Source organism: Protomyctophum bolini (genome assembly GCF_963924005.1).
Source record: "Protomyctophum bolini genome assembly, chromosome: 2".
Taxonomy (NCBI): domain Eukaryota; kingdom Metazoa; phylum Chordata; class Actinopteri; order Myctophiformes; family Myctophidae; genus Protomyctophum; species Protomyctophum bolini.
Genome location: NC_137863.1, coordinates 9,852,814 through 9,877,118, shown reverse-complemented (window position 1 = coordinate 9,877,118; position 24,305 = coordinate 9,852,814). Strand labels below are relative to the sequence as shown.

Sequence of the window (24,305 nt, the reverse complement as noted above, 5' to 3'; positions counted from 1 at the left end):
CCAGCAGCAGTGCGATTCAACCGTTTGGCATGCTAAACATGAAACAACTGACTGTCGACTGTATGCCACGGACATCTTGGCATGCTAAACATGAAACAACTGACTGTCGACTGTATGCCACTGACATCTTGGCATGCTAAACATGAAACAACTGACTGTCGACTGTATGCCACTGACATCTTGGCATGCTAAACATGAAACAACTGACTGTCGACTGTATGCCACTGACATCTTGGCATGCTAAACATGAAACAACTGACTGTCGACTGTATGCCACTGACATCTTGGCATGCTAAACATGAAACAACTGAGTAACTGACTGTCGACTGTATGCCACTGACATCTTGGCATGCTAAACATGAAACAACTGACTGTCGACTGTATGCCACTGACATCTTGGCATGCTAAACATGAAACAACTGACTGTCGACTGTATGCCACTGACACTATGAAATACTAAAATATCTAAAAACACATAAAACCCACATAAAAAAGAAAGTATTTATTTAAAGACGATTACGCCGCGGACAAAGCCAACTCTTGTCGTGACAAATCATGACAACAAACAAACATTTTCGGGCCAAACAAATAATTAGAAAGTAGAAAAAAACGGCAGGTTACAACACTGTGTTGTTTTTGTTCTTTGTAATTATTTGTTTGGTCCAAAATATTGTGTGTTGTCATGATTTGTCACGACAAGAGTTGGCTTCGTACGACGCTTAAAAGGTCTTTAAATAAATACATTTTTAAATGCCTATGGGAAAAATGCATTGGGATTAATTTCCTGGGCCTGGCGTCGTCATGAAAGGGGGCGTGACTGCGACACTCAGTCTATAGCCTCCTACATAGGAGAGCCACACCATAGAAATGTGAGTTAAAGTGAGTTTTAGAGTGATGTACGTTCCTGGATATTGGTCAGTCAGGTGCGACAATGGCTTGCAATTACTGGACACCTTTAAGTTAAGAGGTTATCCTGGAACAGAGATGTATGCATCAGCTGTTTTTGTTCTAAAAGCTCCAGGATGCTGTGCAAGGCTTGTTCTGTAACTCTAGTCCTCCTGACAGAGCTTGTATTACAGACACACTTCAGTTACAAAGACAAAGCAACAGTGGAGCTCCAGGCTGTGTATTATTCACATCTACATCATTCAGAGTTTCAGACCCACACATTTATATACACAGCAGCCTTAAAGTGATTCTAAATAATGGCAATGCACGACGGCCAGTATTACCAGTTAAGAATCGGGGGGTGAGCTGTTGATAGTTGAAACAAGCCATTTGTTTTGAGATGTGAGAAAGTGAAGTCAAAGCCTCAGAGGCCTGTCTCCCACCAGCTTGTGGCTTGTTCTGCCCTCCAGCACTGATTGACAGATCTATAGGCCGATGCTGAGGTGTGTGAGTGAACACAGGACTTGCTGACTGTCAAGTAGCACTGTTTAATTAAGAGCAGTGTCTCTCCACTGGGTTATTTCCCAGCAGGCATCCCCAAGAGTTCCTCTTGGAAACCTGTAAAAAGCTGGCTAATTAGTTTAATTACATAGGAATACTATACTACTAGGCTATTCGTGGATGTGATTTTTCTGGTTTTAACTTTAAAGCCAAAAGTTACCAGGTTTGCAGGTAACATCCACCAATGCATAGTGCAATCAACAACTTTTGATACTCCCAGCAGTTAGGCATTTACCTTTAGGACCTCTTCATAGTTAGGACCAGGAGTGATAATTAACCAGGTTGGACTCTTTCAAGGACAATGGACAATGGACACACCAACCATTGGCAAACAATACCATCCAGTATATTCTCCTTACGCAGCTGTGGCAAGCAGCTGCTGTTGATCTCTAAATCATTTATATCTCTAGGCCTACACGGTTTGTTGTGATTAAAAACAAAAGCCAGTTATGTTCTTGTTGTGTAAGCTGTATTCTAGTCAAGTAGGGATACAGATGATGTGACCCCGATGAGATCATCACCTCAAGTAAAACACCTGATGCCCACTGACTCCAAACGATTCCGCCTGTGACCTTCGCATGGCGACGAAATGTCATGAGCGGCATTGTGTGTAGTATGTATGCGACCACTGAGGTGGTAGTAGCGAGACGGAATCCCCTGCCCCACGTCTTCTCTGTCAGCATAGTTAGCATTTGCTGAGATGGTATATAGTCAGGGCCTACTTACAGGTTTCCTCACCGAACTTCGGATAGAAAACGCTCATCAAAGATGAATGTGGTGTAAAGAATCGTGACAGGAGAATGTATCATCAACGAGGCCTTGCTAAGTCTCACAGATATACCTTAAGTTACAACTAAAACTAAAAATGTGTTAAATGACCTCTTTGAATTTAGACAACCTCAAAACAAAATAGCATATTGTCGCATGACGGCGATGAGCAAAGGAACGTTAACTCCGTTGCATTATGCTTCGTTTCACTCATTCATATATCGTTACGATTCGTCGTTGAGCCAGTGTGCGAAGAACCCTGTTGGTTTCATGAACGATTCACTTTACAAAGAGCAACACCATCAGCGATGCCGATATGTGATCACCATTCAGAATCACCACCTCCTCTCCTGTGGCATCGAACACACCTGTAAGTAGCAATCCCCTAAAATGTACTACAGCCTCGGAAATTATTTGTTTAGACTTACCGCCGTGAATTATGATAGTATCCACTCGATTCTGGTCTATTCCTCTTGGGGTGAAATGATAGCGATACGCACAGTACGCTCCTGCCTGCTGCTTCCTCCCTCAACTAGTATTTCAATCGTCACGGTATGGGCGGAACTACACTTTGCGTCCTAGACATGACGGAGGACAGGCCCAGTAGCCAATGCGAATCTTCTCCAACGCCCCCTAGAGGATATAGGGCTATTCATCTAAATTAGTCACGGCCTACAGTAGTAGATAGATTAGGACATATATTTGACCTACTATACCAGCCAGACTCAGTGGTGGATCTCTCACCAAAAATTACATTTACCTGCATTTGGTGTAGCAGTTTCACGATTGCTAATGTAGTCCTGATGGGTCACAGTCACACGGTCACACCGTCACATATAGCCACAGGCATTCCTCCATTCTAAATAGTATACATTTTATGCATATCTGACAAGGTTAATTAACCGCTATAAATTAGTTTTGGTTAACAGTCATGAAAAACATTATTGTGCAACCAACCAATTGATTCACAAAATGTGTTTTCAATCAACTTGTGTGAGCTGAGCACTATATACTGTATCTGTAATCACACCCGTGTGAACTGAGTGGTGCAACTCCATGTGGGGGTCGTGTATGTATGTGTGTGTGTGTGTGTGTGTGTGTGTGTGTGTTGGTAGTGGAAACCAGTCAAACACTAACATCGTGCTTGGACGGACCCAGGGACACACACATAGCTATGGTTGTTGGTTAGACTCTAACCAACAACCATAGCTATGTGTACATAGCAGTACTACTATTCAACCCATTTAGACCTGAGGACGATTCTATAAATGTCTTCTAAATCATGACAGTTTTGAGTTTTCTGAAAAACCCATGTTTCTATTTCAGTGGATCTCAAACATTTTCATGTCGGGACCACCCAGCAGCAAAGATTTGAGTTAAAAACATTCGCTCTGAAAGAATGAGTATATTCAAAGATTTGCACCACATAATAAAAAATCACACCCGTGTGAAGTGAGTGGTGCAACTCCGTGTGGGGGTTCCCGAGGGGGGGAGTTCCAGACCCACAGGAACGCACCCAGGGTGCCGGCCCGGTTCCGGCGAGCCGCCCGCGTCCGAAACGGTAGAGAAATGACAGTTACCATGTGGGGGTCCTCGGGGATGGGGGGGGGGGGAGTTCCAGACCCCCAGGAACGCGCCCAGGGGGGCGGGCCGGTCCGGCGTGCAACCCAGTGTCCGAAACGGTTGAGAAATTACAGTTGTGGGGGTCCCTCTACTGTACTGTACTGTACTGGCACACCCAAAATCATATGTACAGTTAATATGTGCATGTGTGTGTTTGTGTGTTAGGTTGCACACAGGTGGTGAAAAACAACCATGCTGTTTTCGTGCTCAAACCCAGTACATTTGCTTTTCCTAAGGAGGGGGTGGGTAACAAATGTTCTGTCTCATCACATTATGCTGACTCAAGATTAACTATGACTTAACCAAGTTTTGTTCTGTCTCATCACATTATGCTGACTTAAGATTAACTATGACTAAACCCAAGTTTCCATTTCCAAATGTAATTGTGAGTTCATGCATTGGATGGGCAAAATAGCATGATATATATTATACCCTATATTCAATGTTGACTTTTTTTGCAAGTGGTATTTCCAGCTGTACAAATGGAGGAGCTCAGTGGGGCCAGTTTGTTTTCCACAAAGGTCAAGCCAAAGTCACGTCACGTTGCGAAACCACATAACTTGAAGAAATGTCTGGGACAAGATCATGGTCCACACAACAAGTAGGCTATAACAATGATAGTTTATTTATGTACGGGCAATTCCGCTTGCATTGTTTGACATCTCCCCTGCTTCTATAGGCCAGACACATAAACCCAATTCATGCTTTGTCGCACAACTGTGTCACTTACAACTGAAAATTTGATGGCGAGCGACACAGTTACGCAACAACATATAAACTTGGCTTTACAGTACAGTAGCATACAATATTATCCTTTTTTGAGGAATACAAGTTTACTTTTCAATACAAAGATCCCGAGAAGAGCACATTTTTGAATAACGTTATTTACAAACAATACAAAATACTGCAAATAAACAGGTGAAACAAGAACACGGAGAAAGAAATACAAATCAATTGAGTATAGTTCGTCACTGACAGAGTACAAGATGCTAGGTTTAGAACAGACAGGTACACATACAGAGAGTCATAGATCAAGTACTACAGCAACAACGATGCAAGAGAAAGTGGGAATAAGGGATACTGTAAATGACAAACTCTTAAAGATATTAACTTAAAGAATAGATACAATAATGTGAATACCCTTTCTTTATGAAATGAGCCAAAACAAATATTACAGCAAAAAAAGAAAAACAGAAACACAAAACTCTCACTCTTGTCACCATCTGTATAGCCGAGTTCCAGACAAAAAAAAGACCTTCACAGTGTGGTATAAAAAACTAACCATTAAAAAGAAATATTACCGATATGATTATACAGTGCTTTTATATGTTCAATGTCTTCAAGTTACACTCAAGTGACACAAGTGTCCACACTGAGCGCAAACAGAAGTTTAAACACAGTCCGACATGAGGGGACGTTGACTTGACTACTTTATTATTGTTAAAGACCAATAAAGGAGTGATCTTCCTTTTAAAAGACTATTGCAAAGAGGCCGTGTGGGTTACATGGATCAGAATTGAGATCTTTGAATGTAAAGCTTTTAAACATAAAGCACTGTGTGTATTGAGATAAACAGGGTAAGCTCAAACAGTAGCTCAGACTAAAAGGCATTCATATGGTTTGGGAGTTGCACTGGAACCATTACATTGTCAACCTGGCCCTATGCATTTTCTCCTGCACATAAGAGGTTACTTTTGTGTGTTAAATCCTGATACGCGCTGCTTGCTTTCCATACATGTTCATATGTTGTTACATCACTGGCCGTTGCGTTGGATCCCTGCACAGTGCACACACAACCTTTCAAAAGGTGGACAAACAGCGGCCGACTTCATGTGAAGAAAAAAGCCCTGGGCAATTTGAAACAATATGCGCTTGCTTTTTCAACATCTTGACATCACTCCACGAGGCCACCAGGTGTCTGCTCTGGCTGCTTCCTCTCTGGTTGCCTCAGTAACTTGTGGCCAGAACTGCTCTCTGGCGCCCTCATGTGGAGCTATACAGGGCAATCTGCTGCACCGTGCCTAGTTCCGTCAACAGTTGCTTCATGCGGTGTTTGAGCTGAGGAAGGCGGGCTAGGGGTTCTGGCGGCTCCAGCTCCCCAGTGTAGTCCAGCCAGCTCTCCAACACTGAGAGGGAAGGAAAATCATGATATAAGTTAAGTATTATACCCGTTTGTTAGAAATATATCAAAATGAATCACAAAGTCATAGAGGTAAAGTTGTCATGGAGTCTCCACTGTATTATGTGTATATAATATATATAATTACATTTTAATTTATTGTCAAACGGTCTGTCACTCTGGACTATATATAGCTAGGCCGTAAAAAAAAAAAGAGTCACACCACAAATTCATCTGACTTTAATGATCAGTTGTTGCTAAAAGTATCAATATTGTGCATCCCTCGCTGAGATCACGTGTCTTACCATCCAACTCCCTCTCGATGATGTCCATTCTGTGAGAGACCTCATCCTGAACTGCATCGATGTGGTCCAGGAGGTTCAGCTGCCACTGTTGCTGCTGTCGGTTGTCGTCCGGCGCTCCTCTGGAACACCGGACCCCCTCCTCCTGTGCTCCTCTGGAACACCGGACCCCCTCCTCCTTGGCCTCGGCCAGTGATCGCCGACCGCTGTTTGAAGCCTGAGACATAAATGAGGGAAATGTGACAAAATTTGAGATTTTATTCTTCTTCCACCACAACATTAAATTTAGAAATGTCATTCCAGGGCCTGGGTGACAACTGACAATACACGATTGTGGGGATTGTGCACAATTTAATTGATTCCTGCTCGTTTGACATTTATAATACAGAAGATTCCCACACACTTTACGGACAATCCATTGGGTATATATTCATGTCTACCTCCCTCTGCAATTATTATTTTATTTTTTTGACTGCTATTTTTGGGGCTTTTCTGCCTTTACTGATAATGAAAAAGTAAGCCGACAGGAAATGGTGGGAGAGAGATGTGGAGTGACATGAGGCAAAGGTCGTCGGGACCGGGAGTCGAACCCGCGACAGCAGATTAGCAGACTTGGCCCAGCCGGGTTGGCCCAAGGCTTCTGTCACAGGTTCGACTAAATGGCCCCAAATGTCTTCTAAACCAGACTAATACATGTCAACTACCAGTGCTACTACCAGTATACCGATATTATCGGACTCCCGGCACGCATTATAGGCAACAATGAGGGGCAATGGAGGCAACAGTACATTACCTCCCTAGGCAAGGTGTGTCGTTGTTACTGAACTAAGCACACACTATTAGTCAGTTGCAGTTTGAACATGCTTGGCCCTTGTGGAGTAGACACTTACTCTGATGGTAGCGTTGAATGCTTTAGGCCGGTCCGTCTCCAGCAGTCCCCCGTAGCGCTGCGCTCTCTCCAGCAGGTCCTCAGTGCTCCGCATGCTGTCCTCCAATTCTGAGCCCTGTCGCGTCTCCACGACCAGCCGCTGCTCCACTGCAGGATAGTACGACCGTGGCTTCTGGTAGCAGTGCTCGCTGATAATGTACGAATCCTGGAACGATGGGTATGGTGAGGAGGAAGAGGAGCAAGACGAAGAAGAGGAAGAGGAGGAGGAGGAAGAAGCAGCGGCGGCCCGACTCAGCTTCTCCAGGGCGTTGGACATCAGGATCTCGCCGCGTGTCATGTCTTCGTCGTAGGTGGTCGCGGGTGACGGTGCTGCGCCTGTGCTGGGATACGAGTCGTAGCTCTTCCACGGCCGCTCTGACTGCTTCCACGGCTGACACCACAGCCGCAGGTCTGGATGGGTCTTACTCCTTAAAAAAATATCATTGTCAGTTATCAGACCACTATCGCCCCTCCAAAATCTGAATTAAACCTCTCACTATCTACTGGTGAGAAAATCTTTACCATTTAAACAGCTTTTGTTTTACCTCTACTGCCACTTTTACCCATATGCATTCCGGGTACAGGCTTTAGTTTAGACATAATATTGGTCCGACTGTCAGACTGACAACCTACGACCTACTGTAAACAGAGAAGCACTCTGGTACCAACACAAGCACAAACACTTAAACCTGCTTTTTGGCATGCTAACCATGTTTACTGCCCAAAGTCCAAGCTATTGTATCTTGAGACAAGCATGGACTCTGGTGTGACAAAAAGTAATGGCATCGAAATCTATCCTGAAGACAGGCTGAGGCAGGGAAGGTACATAAAACTTTGAAGCAGAAAATATAACGGAAGTAGAGGCAGGTAATGTAGAGGTATTCCTGGTAGGCTGGTCGCAGGGCAGGGGGTATCAGAATATATTTAGGGGCAGAAATATGCAGCAGTATGCTTGATCTTCTTCGTGACAAATATAAAATAAATCTTTCACTCATTATTATAGTAGTATTATTGATTGATAGTAAAGTATTAACAATAAATGTTGGTTTGTTCCCCGTCAAGATACGTTGTCTCTTGCCTGATCTATACTTAAGTTGTGCTTGTGCACCAGTGTTGCACAATTTTTTTGTTTTTTAGAGTGTTTAAGGTTAAAATCTTTTATTTTATAATATACTGTGGTCTTGTTTTCTGCAACTTTACATTATCGTGCGCAGCTATGGTGAAAAACAATTCCCCCAAGGGATGTATTTATGCATGTATGTACACTGTACAGTATATGCATGTACCACTCAATCTATTCTTGTACTCACTGTAAGACACTCATTTTGAGCTGCAGCCCACTAAGAATCTCCACCACGTGGTGCACATCCCCCAGTAGTTGGTGGGTAGCAGCGATCTTCTTGGCATTTTGGTGCGAGTAGTTCTCTTCGAGAAAAGACAGGCCGTACATGTGGCCATTGCTCAGCCACTCTCTGTCATACCAATAGCGCAGGCTCTGCCTCTGGCCTGGAACACATGGATGTCAGGACATTGGATAAGGGGTGGAACTGTAATAGTTAAAGTGAGCATCATCAAAGTTTAACTTCAATTTAAAATCACATTCACAGTACTTACGGTTGAAATGTTGCGCGATAACAGTGTCATGGAGTTTAGATCGTGCATTAGCTGTGAGTAAAGCAGCTATCATTCTGAGCATAATACGTAGCAATTTTTGTGTACAATATGGAGTCATTTGAACTTTTGTGTGCTGTGAGACATGAGAACAAAGCTGTCTCGAACTCCATTGCCGTCTTGGATTAGTGTAGCTTGGTCAGCTGCATTGTACCTTTGTCCACTAGATGGCAAATAATGAATTCTCAAGTCAAACCTTGTTGCTGCTATATTAGGAGAAGTTGTGTAAAACATAAACTGCAGCTGAAAGCAATAAATAAATAGTTGCTTTTTTTGGATATATTATTTTGTTTATGTTTTGTCCATATTCAATAAAGTTACAGAATGTACTTGTGTTTTGTCAACATAATCTAAAGCTCATTGTTTCATTAAAAGCGCTCTTTCAAAATGCAGCACTGTAAGGAACAAGTTTTCCTGGCATATTGCAGATGCACAAAGCTGAATAGCTTGTATTCATTTTGGTAAAGTAGTCTCATCAAGTGTTTTCTTACACCATTTCAATATGGAAGCTAGTGAATGATATTTAAAAATGTATGTTGAGATCTCCAAACTGTATACACTACCTACAAAAGTTGCTGTTGTTGAGATGGAAATTCTCTTCTAATGGCCAAAAATACATACAAATGTACAAAATACATTCATCTCAAGCAATGAGAAAAGTTGCTTTGTGTCAAGACTTGGCCACTAGTTAACTTAAAGCTAAATTCAAGTGTTCCATCATTTCAGCTCACCTGGTGGGTCTCTGCAAATGTAGCAGGCGTATCTCTCAGGAACATTTTCTTCCAGAAGGCCCATACAAGTCCCATGCTGCCAGCACAAACACTCCTCACACTGTGGAAAGGATAAACATGTATTTACTGAACAATTGATGATGAAATGTTCACAATTACACTGTGACAGACATAACATTATTCATACAAAAGCCTGGTCTGCAACAACCCATAAATTATAATTTACTTGTACGAACGTTATACTTTGGTATCATTAGCAGCTATTGGGTGAGATGAGGGAGTGAGGTGTAGCCACCACAGCTGAGCAGCTCACCTGGATCATGAAGTCATTCTCCTCTTCCACCTCACAGACGCACCGCACAATCTCCTGATCGCTCATATCCAGAGCAACAGAGTCAACACTCAAGGGCGGAGAAGCGGAGTCCAGATTCACCCCAAAGTCGTCATCACTCCATCCACAGCTGTCAGTCGACCAATCACTCATACTATCTTCGTCTACAGCAGCAGGGACAACAAAAGGTTAAACACTTAAATCCCATACGTTGTTGACCGGAGTCCCTCTGTACAATTTTTCTATATTTTCTGTTTTTGGTCTACATTAAATATCTTTTCTGCAAATAGCTTATCGATCCGATTTTCTATGAAGGTTTTCCCCAGAATATGGATGCTGGTAACATCTATCTATAAATGCACCAAGTCTCTGTCTGTGTGTGTAATCCACGTAACTCAATAACCGTTAGCCCCACCGACTTCAAATTCGACACACGCGGTCCCACGGTTGTCCAGAACCGCCCCAAAAAGGCCTCTGCCCGGGTTCTGGCCCTGAATCCATGTATGGAGCTGGCCTGTTCTGACCTCACAACACTCAATATTTTTCGATGACGTCCCACTGTTAAGCAACATCGAATGTTGCTCAACCGGCACTACCAGGCTGTGGAGCGATGCGATCGGCTTTGATATCAATAACCTCCGTCTTTTTGATAAAACTTCGTCCTGGGCGCTGGGTGTTACTAATTGAAAGGACGGTGAACTTATGTCTCAACGTTGGGTGGGTTAAAGGTAACTGATGTATACATGTATGCATGTATGTCGGTGGTCCCTTATTGGCTGTTGACGGTGACGTAACTAAAGTACGCTTAGTTGGCACCTCGACAGAGTGCATTTCTAGTTTGTTCTAAAACCAAATCAATTGTACCCATTACATCCTCCCTGCTCAATTAATATACGTTTAACAAATGTTAATTAAATTATATTTCAGTTTTTCAAGAATCATGAGGAAGGAATAATTAAATTATATTTCAGCTTTTCATGAATCATGAAGGAATTAGAGAGTAAAGCAAGCCACAGCAGGAAACATAAAACCCCCTTCAGGGTTTAATCAATCAACCATAAAATTCTCATTTGTGACAGCTTCCCATGTCGACTCCATTTCCGTACCGTGGAATGTGAAGAATTTAGTGAACATTTAGCCATATTCCCAATTTCCTGGAGTGACACGGATCAAATTGAAAGGACTGTTGTTGGCTGATGGATTGATTCCCAGAGGGAAGAGAAAACACTTACTGTGCACTAAATAGATTCACACACGCACACCCACTCACAAAATATACCCACCATCCACATGTATCTGCTCTGATTGGCTGTATCCGGGCCTGCAGCGGTAGGCCTCAGGGTTGTGATTGTGTGAGGGGGGGAATTTGATTGGCAAATTCAATTTGGACTGAAGACCCAATACTGAGATGTCAATATTCTCCTCACTACCTGTATAGTCTGTTAATACAGGGAAGGAGGGGGGAGCAGATGCAGAACAGAAGTGTCAACTTTGGAAACAAGACCAAGTCTACAGGTTGACAAACTGTAGTACAACAAACACTATGACAATAATAGGCACCAGTCAGAGACATTCAGTGAACAGAGCCCATGTTAAAGGCAATGTTTTCAGAGGGTGAAATAACCAGTAAGTCAGTGGATGCCTGCATTGTGAGTTTGTGCATGCTCTGCACACTTCTCCTCATCAATCTTAATATTGACGTGGATGCTAGTGTTGGGTTAGGTATTACTAACTACACTACTGATTATTAACCAGGAACATTTTCAGAAATGTTGTATTAGAGGGAGGGGAAAACCCAGAAACCCAGTTGACTTCAAATTAAAGTTCTTAACGGGCCCAAAGATTAAGGCCCGGCCCGGCCCTAACTGGGTCGGCCCAAAGCTCGGCCCAACCCTAAAAATTACCATAATGTTAGGCCCGAAGCCCGATAAAAAATAAATAACAGTGGTTCAGTGTGTTTCAGAGTGAGAACGGAGTTCAATGGACTTATCGCCGAAATAAAGGATTTATGTAGCTCACGAGTCACAACCTCACGTTAGACTGTTAATGTTCCATTTCCATATCATTCTAATAAATTCCATTTCCAGTGGTGGCGACTGGTGAGTAGCTCCCCTTAGTTTCCTCTGAAGTGAAGCAGCTATGTCCAAGATTCCAAGTAGGCTATCGCCCTCGTTCGGTACGAAACCATCCACACACCGCTCATGGCGTGTCTCGACAGCTTAGAGATCCGTTATTTTAAATCGGGCACATATAACGAGGGACGGCGGTTATAATACTAATCATTTTGGAAATCAAATGTAGCCTGTAGCCTGCAGTGGACTGTAACATTGCGTGGTCATCATACACAAGAATACAGAATTATATCATTTATATGGATCGGTTGGTGACTATGACGTTGATTAATGAATGATTAGGTTATTCATCGCAGCCAGCTGCAGGTTTAACGAAATAGCTCAGTGCAACTGCAACATGTCGAAAACCTGACGCTTTAGCTATCGTGTGATAATCTGATTGCTTTTATAAAACATTTAGCATATGAACTGAAGCACATTTGGTGCGCCGCAAACCAGAGGCCAGCCAGCAGTATAAACAACAACCGTTCACTTCTCTCTGCTCATTCCTGCGCACAGTAAGAATGCGTGCTGCCGCTCTGAGTCTGAAATGCCAGCGCGCTGCGCCAAGCCCCCCGCCTCCACTCCTCAGTCTTCCTCACAATTAAGTGAATCGCCAGGTAGCCCTCTTCATAATAAATACATACTATAGCCTACACATCACACAAATAACAGAATTGCTATTTTTATTATAATAACATTCTTAGGAAAAAAAAAAAAAAATCAGAAAAAAAATACGGAAAATCACTGAGCCCGAGGCTCGGCCCGGCGCGACTAATTAGCATAATTGTTGGGCCCGGCCCGAAAACGTTGTGTCGGTACCGGTCGGGCCAGGTCGGGTTCGAGCAGAGTTTGAGAACTTTACTTCAAATCAAGCCGCAATATCAATTAGATACAAATCATCAAATCAAAACAATAACAGACGGCATGGAGATGGAGTGCTCACACACACACACACACACACACACACACACACACACAGAGAAACAGAGCTTCAGCCACCGCACTGAGATTGGTGAATGGAGGCCTTTATGTGCCATTCCACGACCACCATGTCACAGGAAGTGCGCATGCAGTAGGAGCAGAGAGGGTGAGAGCGAGGCCCCATGCAGGTCCACAGCATGCCCCCATCTTACCAGATTTGGCCTTCCTCTTTTTCTTCTTCTTCTTCAGTTTAATGCGAAGGAAATCTTTCTGTTTGGGCTTCTCTCTCAGTCCGTCTTTCATAGAGGCTGTGGGGACAATCAAGTGCCAAGAGGTAAGTCCCATGTCGTGGGCTCAGTTAACTTAGCAGGCAGAGAGGTCTTTCTAGTGAACAAATGTGAAACCTTGACTAGCCATGTCATTTCATAATGCTTCTTCGCCACAGACCAGACAGTAGTCTCTGTAATAGTAGTCTCTGTAAAATCATGATTTTATGTTTTACAATTGAGTAACCATGAAACTTGATTGTTTGAATTGTAGAATCACATCTCCACATCCATCACAGAGAAGATACACCACCGATAAGTCCAATGAGCAACACATTTATTTCCATAATTTTATAATAATATATTATAAAACAATATGAATAGTCTCTCTTAGTGGCTTCTGATGCAGTGATAATACCCTTTGGTATGTATATATGTCATTTTTCCTTAACACATTGACTGCGGAATTAACAAAAAGGAGGCCAGCAGTGTATTCTGCAATGACTGCGGAATTAACAAAGGAGGCCAGCAGTGTATTCTGCAACTACAAACAGCTTATCTCACCATTATACTGACCAATATCAAAGCTGCTCTCCCCATCTTTGTCCTGCAGTTGGCATCCGTTCCTTTCCAACTGGTTCTCCTTGCTCTTCTCTCTGAGCAGCGCCCTCGGCTGCTGGACCTGGGTGTTAACAGCAGGGGGTGCTGATGTCCTTCTGCTTGCAGTCTTAACTTCACTGCGGGATGTTCCTCCAGGTTCTGATATGGAAAAGAAAAACAAAGAATTCATATTTTAGCAAAACCAAGCACACTATTTTTTCTACAATACTGTGGAAACATGTAAGCATGTTATTACATAAAACTGAGTGCCTGACCTGGCAGAGACCTGTGCTCTGAGGAACACACTTTTCTAGTTTTCATTTAGTTTGCATGACAGCTTTACCTGCTATAATGGCTGTGTAAACAGATGCAACTGTTGCCACGACTCTGCCACGTGACATCCAGAGCTCTAGAACATTCAACCTTGTGCAGTATAAAGAGACTGCAAGCCTTGGAATGACAAGAACTCACGCATAGAGGCAGAGATAGTGCGCCTTCTCTTGGGACTCTCGAGGGTAGCGATGGCCTGCTTCTCAGAGGCCCTGGTCTGGATGCTCCTTGTGGGGCTGAGGTCGGCCTCTGGGGGCTGGTCCTCCCCGTGGTAGTATTTCATGTGATAGTGCAGCAGCTTGGCCTTGCGGAAGGACTTGGTGCAGCCTGGAGCACTGCACTTAAAGGGGTTGTGGTCCAGGTTGATGGACAGGACTGGTGGAGGCTGGTTTTTGATAACTCTGTACACTGAAAACAGGCAGCAGGAGTTCACAAGGAGGTCAGTGACAGTGGAGCCATTTAAGAGAACACTGCTGAATTGGTGCAATATCAGGAATGTTAAATACTCACATGGTTCTCTGCTGAATCTGTTGGGGTTGTGAAAACCTTGCTTTCTTACAGCTATTAAAAAAGAAAAAAAATCACACCCATGTGAAGAGAGGGGCGCAAATATATTTAAGTCTAACTCGTATTGATTAGGTTATGTAAAACAAACGGTGCCAACACAAACATTAACGCCATTAACAATAAAGAGACAATATGACGTAATGAGGCACATTATGACATAAGTTTTCCCTCCATTGTCAATGGCGTTTACAAAACAAACATTGAACTAAAGACAAACATTAAACCTGTAGGAAAAAGTCACTTAGCGATTGACAATAAGCTCAGGTCCTAGTATTTACCATTCACTGCACTTGATTTCACACTCAAATTATCTCAGTAGAAACCATTTCTTCATACACACTTGACTTACGTTTTAACGGCTGTGGAGGCAGAACCTCCCCCGTGGGTGGAGGAGGCTTATCTTGCTGGCTACTTGGTTTCTGTTCCACATCACCATTGGATTCTGGGGCTGTAATAGCGACAGACACTTGTCCCGGCTGTGCCAACGTCTGACCGGGCATCTCTGTACATGGCTTGGACACCTCTGTGTATGGCTTAGTTCCATTCAGTTCCACTTCCACCTCCTCTTTCTTCACGTGTCCATTTAAATGACAGGTGCTTTCCTCAGATTCTTCCACTTTAAACCCATTAGTGAGTCCAGGTTCCTTCTCTACACCATTGAGCTTGGTGCTCTGGTCGTTGTGCTGTGTTGTGTCCTTTTCACATTTAACGGTGTGCGTCTCTATAGTGTCCTCGCTCTTGGCATTCTTCTTGCTCTTCTCGTCAGCTGCCTCGTTCGCCCACTCTTCGTCGTCCTCATCTTCACTGTGGCTGTTCTCCTCCTGGTCCGACGTGCTGCGTCTGGCCCGCTTGTTCTTAGGGCTGCCATTCTCCTGAGAACTGTCTCTTCCATTTTGGGTCTTCCCAACCATGTTCTTATTGGTGGCCCGAGACCGCCCTCCAATGACACTACCTTTCTGCTTGACAGCATGGGTAAAACAAACGCATTCATTAAAAGTTAAACTGGACACGGTGTAATTGTTGGCCATGGAGAACACTTGATTCTGATTGGCCAGTGGGTATGCATTACTTTCGGATAACTTCACACCTTTGACATAGTGGCCATGGCAATGTTCTAAAATCTAAATTCATAATAAAGATTATGCTTTATTGACAGTTTGTTACTTTGTGTGTGTGTGTGTGTGTGTGTGTGTGTGTGTGTGTGTGTGTGTGTGTGTGTGTGTGTGTGTGTGTGTCTCTCTAATGTCAGCCGATTGACTCAGTTAGTACATATTTCTAGGTCATTGCTATGGCCTCTCCATGCTGAAGTAGTAAGATAACATTTATTCCAAGGTTGATGAAGATTGGATTATGAAAACACTTGTAGATTGGCTATTTAATCCCAGATATTTAGTGTAGAGCAAAAACAGGAGGGTTCCTAGTATAGACCCCTGGGGACTCCGGTCAACTAAGTATACTGTATAAGCATATTTTTGCGAATATATAAAATAACATCATCCTGGTGCGTATTCATCATGTTACAGTATATTACCGTTGACATAAGTTCTCTAGCACAGCAAAAATGGGTCACTATCAGTGTAAAAGAAGCATCACCACCAGTAGGTAAAGTAGAAGGGGAAAACAATTACGTACTAGGACTTTATACGTTATACGAATTCACTTTGTATTACTTTATGTTATAAGCAGTGGTGTAATGGTGATTTTATTTTCAGTACCACGGTCATGCACTCACGTGCACGCGCCTACAATGTGCGCATTGCATGTGCACAGAACTGCTGATAGCCTAGCCTAGCTATATTGTTTATAGTGTATGAGAGTTTTACACACACACACTTAAAATAATCAGACAAATTTCTTTATACTGCGCTGCCTGCAGTGGCGAAAATAAAAGTTTGCTTTTGACGAATCTCTCCTTTGATGGTGGAGGAGGCATTCTTGTTGCATGCAGAAAACCAGCACCTGGAGCCATACTGCTGTGATGTGTTGCTTACCATTAACGCATTCAGGTAAACAGTTAAAGCTGTTATGCAAAGTAGTGTGTGAATCCTAGACTGGGTAGGCCTACTAGTATAGTGGTGCGTCTTGGAAAGTCTGGTGAGTGAGTGGTGATCGAGATGGTTAGGTACGTCTTCTCTTAAATCTAGGGGGACACGTTCTAGCGTGCATGCGCGTGCACCGTTCCGTACCTGCGCGTGCACGTCACAATGCGTTTGGTACGACAGCGTGGTACTGCGTTCTACGGCCATGACACCACTGGTTATAAGAGTCATTTGGAGAGCTTTTTCACTATACATTGAGATAGAATCACTACTTCTGGTTCTTTGAACACAGAAGATTTACAATATTCATATCCTGCCCAGGTACCCATCAACCCCAGTTTCTAACAAAGTTCAACATCGCTCAACAATACACCTCTCAAATACATGTCACTAAACTTCAACATCAAACATAGACAAAGCTGTCAGACCACTGGTGTACCACTGGTGCTGAGGAATTCAAATTTACCTCTTTAACAAAAGGCTTCACATGAATCCCTTTCACCGTCTGGACGACTCCATCATAGAACTTCACAGTGTAGGATGCTGATGGGGGTACAGGAAGTCACATTAATGCAAGGTACATTTCCACAGTCATTGTCTGTCTTTCTGTCTGATATTTATTACACATTATAAATGCCCTTAGAAAGTAGTCAGTGGTACTCACCATCTTTATTGACGGAAAGAACCTTTGCAGGGTAGAAACGGCAGTCAGACCAGCTGGCCAGGACTTTCTCATTCACATGAAACCCCTGGAAGGAGGACAGAGGTAGTAACCACTTCACAAGGAGTCTACCGTACAATCGTACATACATTTATTTACGTTATGTAGGCACTCTGATGCCGCTCAGCACTCTCGTTGTCCATGCGTCTCCCAACTCACCGGCAAGCTGGTTGTGTACGTTTGCATAACAATAGACAGCAGTTACATCACTGCTCGCCAGTCTTGCTTTTTGTATGATTATACATTAAAAACACTAAGCATAAGCATATGCAGGTAAGTATCACCTGTAGCCAGACTGAAAGTTTAAAATGTTTACAAAAGTGGCATAAACGGACCCGTTTGCACATGGGTTTTCTAATCAAAGGGGCCCTGCCACTTGCGCAGCCCAATGTGTGCGCAAAAACATTTCAGCTCTGCGATACCGAGTTCCTGATTTTGTGTGTTTCCACACATTTAACTGAATTAACAAGCTGAATTAATCAATCTCTGTCATTTCCTGGCTAAACAAATTATAAATCCTTGCCAGTCAGGGGCCCCCTTGCGATGACAATCCTGCATATGGATTTTATATAACCCAGCAGCCCTATGTAAATTACACCACTGAAAGGAAAGAAAAGTTGCTGTTGAACATCAACGGATATAAACCTGTGTGCCTCATACATATGCTCTTAACAAGTGGCTGTTGCAAAGTAATACAACATCTAATGATAATTGAAATGTCACACTGATAAAAATATGAAAAGTATGCAGGATAACGCAGAAAGCAAAAGTTAAAGGGATATTTCTCTTTAAAACATGTTTGGCCTCATTTAAAGGCCTACTCTGGCTTTTGTGAGCCCCTTAGACAGTTTTAAGGGCAGATTCACACTATGGTCCCGGGTACGCACTCAGGACCACTTGGCAGATGTTGTGTAGTGTGAATGCTGCGTACCGTTCCCCGGAGCGGATCACCCAACCATTTCCGGGACCGCATGGAGGTAGTCTTGGGACCGATTGAAGTGTTCTCGGATACAGATCGCTGCAATGTGAAAGCATTGAATACAGTTGATTGAAGTGTACTTGGGTGTGGAAGAATAAAGGCCAATGTGAATCATGGCCAGCGGGGACCAGGCAATAGTTTTCGGCAACAGTTTCAAACTGAGGAAAAAAATATAATAATAAAATAAATAAACTGTCTCGGGTGCTCACAAAAGCAAGAGTTGATCTTAAAATGAGCCCAACCATGTTTGAAAGTGAAATGTCCCTTTAAACAAGCTTGAAGCCGTGCTGAAAAAACATCAATCCGTGTTCACTAGAGTGGGGAGAGTGATGATCGGGATGTTCGGGGCAACTCTGTGAGCAGGCTTTCTCCGTAATGAACAGTTATAAATCTAAACTGTGCTCGCAGGTGACACAGACATTTAAATTACATTATGAAAATAACTGCTTAGAAACTGCCTGGTCCATCGTGTCGACAGGCTGGTTAAAGCCAAGAGATGTCAGGTGAAAAATTACAGACACAATGCACTTCGACATCATGTATAAAAAAAAATGTACAAAAACATCCTATGAGAACTGAGAACTTAGTAGCTAATAAAATGTCTTAGTTAAGTGCAGGGATAGTATTATTATGCTAATATTTCATTTCAAATTGTTTATTAATGGAAAGAATTCCCAAAACTAAAACGTCTTGTAGATTAGTCATAGCTATGACTAATCCATAAATGTAATAATCTTCATAATAAAACAACATTTGTAAAGTTACACTGTAATTACATAAGCTATTGACAGATTGGACAAACAAAAGCAGTTACAGCTGTATGACGTCTTTGGGGTTCTGCTTTCGCTGCTATGTTACCTGAGGCTTGTATTTCTTGAAGAATACAGGCAAGTAGCCTAGTAATCTACTGCAGTATCCGTTCTGTCAGTTTGATGACGCCATTAAATAATCTAAAAAGGTACTGTACATCTGTGAGAATGTTAACTTTTTATTTAGTTATAAATAATAAATAAAAATGTAATAAACCCATCATAGATTTAATTGATATTAAAAGGACCACTTCACCACTTTTCAACCCATCTTCATATAATTGGTCCTCACTAACTCGTAAAATGCCACAATTTGTGTCTACTCGGCCTGTGTCTCATGGGAGGGCTGTGGGCATTTCAGAACCCTGTCAACCAGTGACATCATCGATGGGGAATCCAAGCTATTAGAAACTGCAGGCTTTCTATTCCCGTTTAGTTGCTAAAAAACCTTGTTTAACACAATGTATACCAAAACGTTTTAATCCGTTTTTATTTACACAACCCTCCTGTGCCAGAACGTGAAAATCAGTTTATTTAAAATTGGGGGAAAAATCCTTTGCTTCCAGACGCATGCGTGCTTATTTATCCTTTTATTTGTCCTTTTTCTCTGCCACCTGCACAACCCTTTCTGTCCACCAGGTGGCACTCATTGTTAAAAAAATAAAATTTGCCTAACTATATGTCACTGGTGGACACATTTATGAACTGCCCTCAGCCCTCCTATGAGACACCAATTATATGAAGATAAGTTGAAAAGTGCTGAAGTGGTCCTTTAATGGAAGTATATGCTGCAATAGAATTATAATTATAGGCTTTTCATTGCTTTGATTGGGGTTGAACGGATAACTGATATAGTTTAATAATGCAGAAGGAACACAATAGATATAGTGGTGATAGGACATGTTATGTATTCTCTCAGTTCTAGTTTAGATGCTGCAGTACAGGGTAGTGGTGGCAGGTTCCACTAATTCATGTTAATGATCTAACTAACCATACAGAGTACCGACTATAACCTTCCATGGACAAAATAATCAACCATTTCCGGGAGCAGAAGGAGACAATACTGAATGATTGAATGGACCTCTAAAATGCTGTCGTGTTGACACTGGCCTTATGCTGCGTTTCTTACCCATACACTGTAATAAGCAGCACATAGGTAAAGCTAACTAGCTAAGCATAAAACAAATGCTCTTACCGGTACAGGAGTGTCGTCCTGCAGGCCCTGTCTTCTCAACTGGATCCTCTCCACAGGTCTCAGGTAGGGACTCGTCCACTCAAACCACTCATCATAGCGGTGACTCCACTGGCGGTAGTGGATCAACACTTTCTCCTCGTCATTGTCAATCTTCTCTATGGTAGCAGGATACCTAAGTTAAGGAAAGGAAATGGGGCCGCCTTCAGTAAACACCACCAGATTTTAAATGTTATTTGACCTCCACAAATTAATTATTTTACTATAAAGCTTAGTAATGGTTTGTGGATTATTTTGGGTCACAAGCTGGGCTGGTGCCTGCTCAAAGTGCCCATCAGTGTGAAAGCTATCTGGGTCTGGGAACGCATCAGCAAAAAAAGGAAAAAAAACAGCACCCTCTGCTATATAATGTGGATAACAGGATGTTGACCCGCCCTCAGCCCGCCTCTTCCAGTGGGGCGCCTGTTTTCTCATTCCCACTAACAACAATGTATATACGTTCCGAATGCCCCTGCCAACAGATTCAGTAGCGCAGGTCGGAATACGTTCTTGAGAGATTAGTGTGAAAGTGTCAGTGATGCAACCACAGCTCTCCAAGGATAAATCAATCACAAATTTGATTGAGCCTTCACAACCACTGCTCTGAATCTTCTTCTTAATGTATGGTAAGCACAACAAAAAGCTGAGCGTAGCAGGAGAGAAAGAATTAAGGAATGGAAGAAAGAAAAAAAAAGAGGAATTTACAAAGGAAAGAGGAACGTGGCACGATTTGAGAGACAGAAACAGCAGGACCATGACTCACCAGTTTTTGAGGGTGTCTCTGGCCTCGAGCTGAGCTCCCACCTCAAATTTGATCCCTCTTCTGTTAGGGGGTATTTTACTCATAATTCCCACATCAAGGCCTGCCTCCTGTACACACACGTACACACAAGTACACACGTACACACACTAAGTTAACAATAACACCACGAAAAAAATAACAATAATATTGTTGTTTTTTTCAACCTTCGTTTCTCTAGGCTGGCAGGTCACTTAGATAAAATATTTTTTTTACAAGGACACCGGCCTGGCAAGAGGTAATTTACCTCTTGATAGGGAAGGGAAATGTGACAGACAAAACATTCAATGCAGAGGGATGGAAAAGATGGTAATTGCTAAAATAAGGATATGGAAAGCAAAAACAATGCAAAGGGTGAAAAAAAACTGCTGTTAAAAATAAATAAAAGACATGACATGACAGAACATAAAATATGCTATGTCTCAGCTTTAATTTCAGGTCATCACAACAGTTATTTAGATTAGAACAATACCAAAGACCAGGCTTTGCTTCTGAAGGGATATTTTGATGGTTGCAGTACAAAGAGGAAGCTGAATAGTAGATTTGGGAAGGTCTACAGTTGAGGCAGCTAATTAATGACTAGTATAGCACCAGCTCAGTGACCTTGTGGTTAGAGTGTCCGCCCTGAGACTGGGAGGTCTGGGATTCGATCCCCGACCAGGTCATACCAAAGCCCTGCTTGGCACTCAGCATCAAGGTTGGATTGGGCCCATTGGGGGCAAGTCCCTAAGCGTCATGTCCAGGGTACATCAAGCTGCTTCCCGCTACAGAAACAGGAGATAGGCTCCTGCCCTATGGGCCTCATGGCTCGGCAAGGCTTTACAAGCACCATTGAGGCAGCTATTTCATGACTAATACAAGCACTATTTCTTGCTCAATCTGTACCTGACATTTTCAGCCAATAGAGTGCCTTAGCCATCCACTCTGTATTTGTGTTAAAGGTTAACTTTAACACAATGCAATACAATGTAATATTAGTAGCAACTATTGACCATGGTTAACACACTAACAGTCCAAGCCAAAACAGAGTGCAAATGACGCCTTCGCATGAAAAACAATATATTATAATATTATTTTAACGACGCAAAAGAGGCATATGCGGCTGCCCCTCTGCCATAGCCCCCGTAGATAGATAGATGGAGATGCTGTAGCTGAATTGTGTATCGTTTTCTCATTTTTGCGAGACCTTTGCTCCCTCAGCAATGACAAATATAAACACAAATAATAACCCTCTCCTTTCAGTAGACCACATTCATTCACCCTACGCAATAATAGCTCACCTCTAGCCTGGGGAGAAAGGCTGCATCCCTTTAGTTTCAATACCAAGAACCGGATATGTTCATGCTACTTCACTGATCCACGTGGTTTCTGGTCAGGCGATATTCGTATCGAAACAATAGAGCACAATAGGAAAAAATAGTTATCCGCTGGGCGGTCAACCTCGAGGCGTGGTATATAGGCTACACACACAATATCCAATTCAGCGAAATGTTTAATAAATATAGCAGCAGACGCTGCACAACGTGTCCTATTGAGAGAAACGAAAGCGATGCAAGCTAAAGCAAAGCGCGATGACGCACACTGACCGCTCAGATACAAGTGTCTGTTCGGAAATCACCGATGTTACAAAAGAGAATACAAAAGAAATAAACAATAAATAAAAATACAACATCATTAGATCGGAGCTCAATAAGGTTTTTAATGGTCATACAACTTACAGCTCAAACGGATACGGAGAAAATAGTAACCTCAAGACAGAAACAAATATAATAGTTTCTAATAATAAGGGCTAATAATTTATGCCTAATACAATTATAATAAAGTAATCGTTATAGGAGACCCAAAGTTATATCAAACACACCCAGCGGTAAACGCCAAAGACTTCATAAATGTCACAGCACAAGTTAAAAGGCCAAGAAGTGTCTTCCAGGTTACCTATTGTTGACTACTTGCATCTAGTAATGAGTCTGACAGCTTATTGTCCGGTGTTTTTTGTTTTATAACCAGTGTGGGAGTGGTGAGAAATATACCACCTCATACGTCAGTGCTTTAAGCCCAAATGGTAGGCTGCCAGGCCCAGAGAGGGCGGGTCTGGCGCGGGTTGTGCACATCTAACTGGCCGCGTTGAGCTGTCGTTCACAAAGATCACCGGGGCCTGCTTTCAAGGCCTGCTTCTTCATACTTTGGTTGCCGTAAAATGCACGGCATGGACATCTAGAGCTTTAAACTTCCCCCAAGTGGGACCGAAAGAAGCCTCCGGAACAAAACCCCGATCATTAAACTCGCGCCAAATGCGCGCAACACCCCCCACATTATATAACAAAGGATCCGCGAGATGAACGTAGTAGACACAACAACGCAGTACGTACTTCATCACATTTGTTTTGAACTCCAGAGCCATCAGCATCAAGGAAAAACCACATGCGGCATCACACAATCTAGGTTGATGATGCCTCAACAAAATGGGCCCGTTTTGCGACTCTCGTGATACCTACATTATCAAAGGCGTTTGGGTTTCTTACCTTGCTTTCCAGTCACGCTTTGTCCGGTGCAAAACGTGCGATCTAATCCCAGTGTGCAGGTTCCAGCGCCTCCGTCTCTGTCTGGATCCAGGACACGCAGTTGAATTTCTTTCCGTTGCATTCACCACCGGCGCGGGTAGAGTGGCGCGCAAGTACGCATGTGCAAGGGAGGTCCTTTTCATAAATACAAGATAAAGACTATGGTACTACCATGGGTATGCGTGGGTAGATTGGGTACTACAGGTACTGTAATATCTCATCTGTATCTATATGTATTTTGTAAAATAAAATAATAATAATTGAAATAGCCGAAATATATTGTTTCCGTGCTTTTGACACAGAATAATTAATCATGGTTTTCTCTCATGGTCATAAATGAGAGAAAGCGACAGACGGATAGACGTTTACCGCGAGTGAAATTCTGTAACAAACATTACCGCAGTAGTTATGAACGGTTGTAAAGACTTTAAGAGCAAAATGTGTTT

At 42.7% G+C, this 24,305-nt stretch overlaps 1 protein-coding gene across 10 annotated transcripts; it reads right to left on the bottom strand.

The window, feature by feature from the left end:
- Positions 1 to 4,073: 4,073 nt before the first annotated feature.
- On the bottom strand, positions 4,074 to 23,944 carry phf20a (PHD finger protein 20, a). 10 transcript variants are annotated; one of them, XM_080786839.1, is made up of 19 exons: positions 23,821 to 23,944; positions 21,263 to 21,369; positions 20,464 to 20,635; positions 18,412 to 18,498; positions 17,424 to 17,508; positions 17,226 to 17,302; positions 15,070 to 15,676; positions 14,664 to 14,714; positions 14,295 to 14,561; positions 13,788 to 13,982; positions 13,170 to 13,265; positions 11,206 to 11,361; positions 9,905 to 10,086; positions 9,592 to 9,691; positions 8,500 to 8,695; positions 7,152 to 7,617; positions 6,410 to 6,478; positions 6,265 to 6,376; positions 4,076 to 5,966 (listed from the first exon to the last, which is right to left on the bottom strand). In XM_080786839.1, the coding sequence occupies exons 2-19, from the start codon at positions 21,343 to 21,345 to the stop codon at positions 5,824 to 5,826; spliced, it is 3,144 nt and encodes a 1,047-aa protein (XP_080642965.1). In that variant the 5' UTR covers positions 21,346 to 21,369; positions 23,821 to 23,944; the 3' UTR covers positions 4,076 to 5,823. The 10 variants fall into 10 exon arrangements, with proteins under 10 accessions (XP_080642969.1, XP_080642968.1, XP_080642966.1 ...); XM_080786838.1 differs by having other exon boundaries at positions 6,265 to 6,400; positions 6,431 to 6,478; XM_080786834.1 differs by having other exon boundaries at positions 6,265 to 6,478.
- Between the last annotated feature and the right edge of the window lie 361 nt (positions 23,945 to 24,305).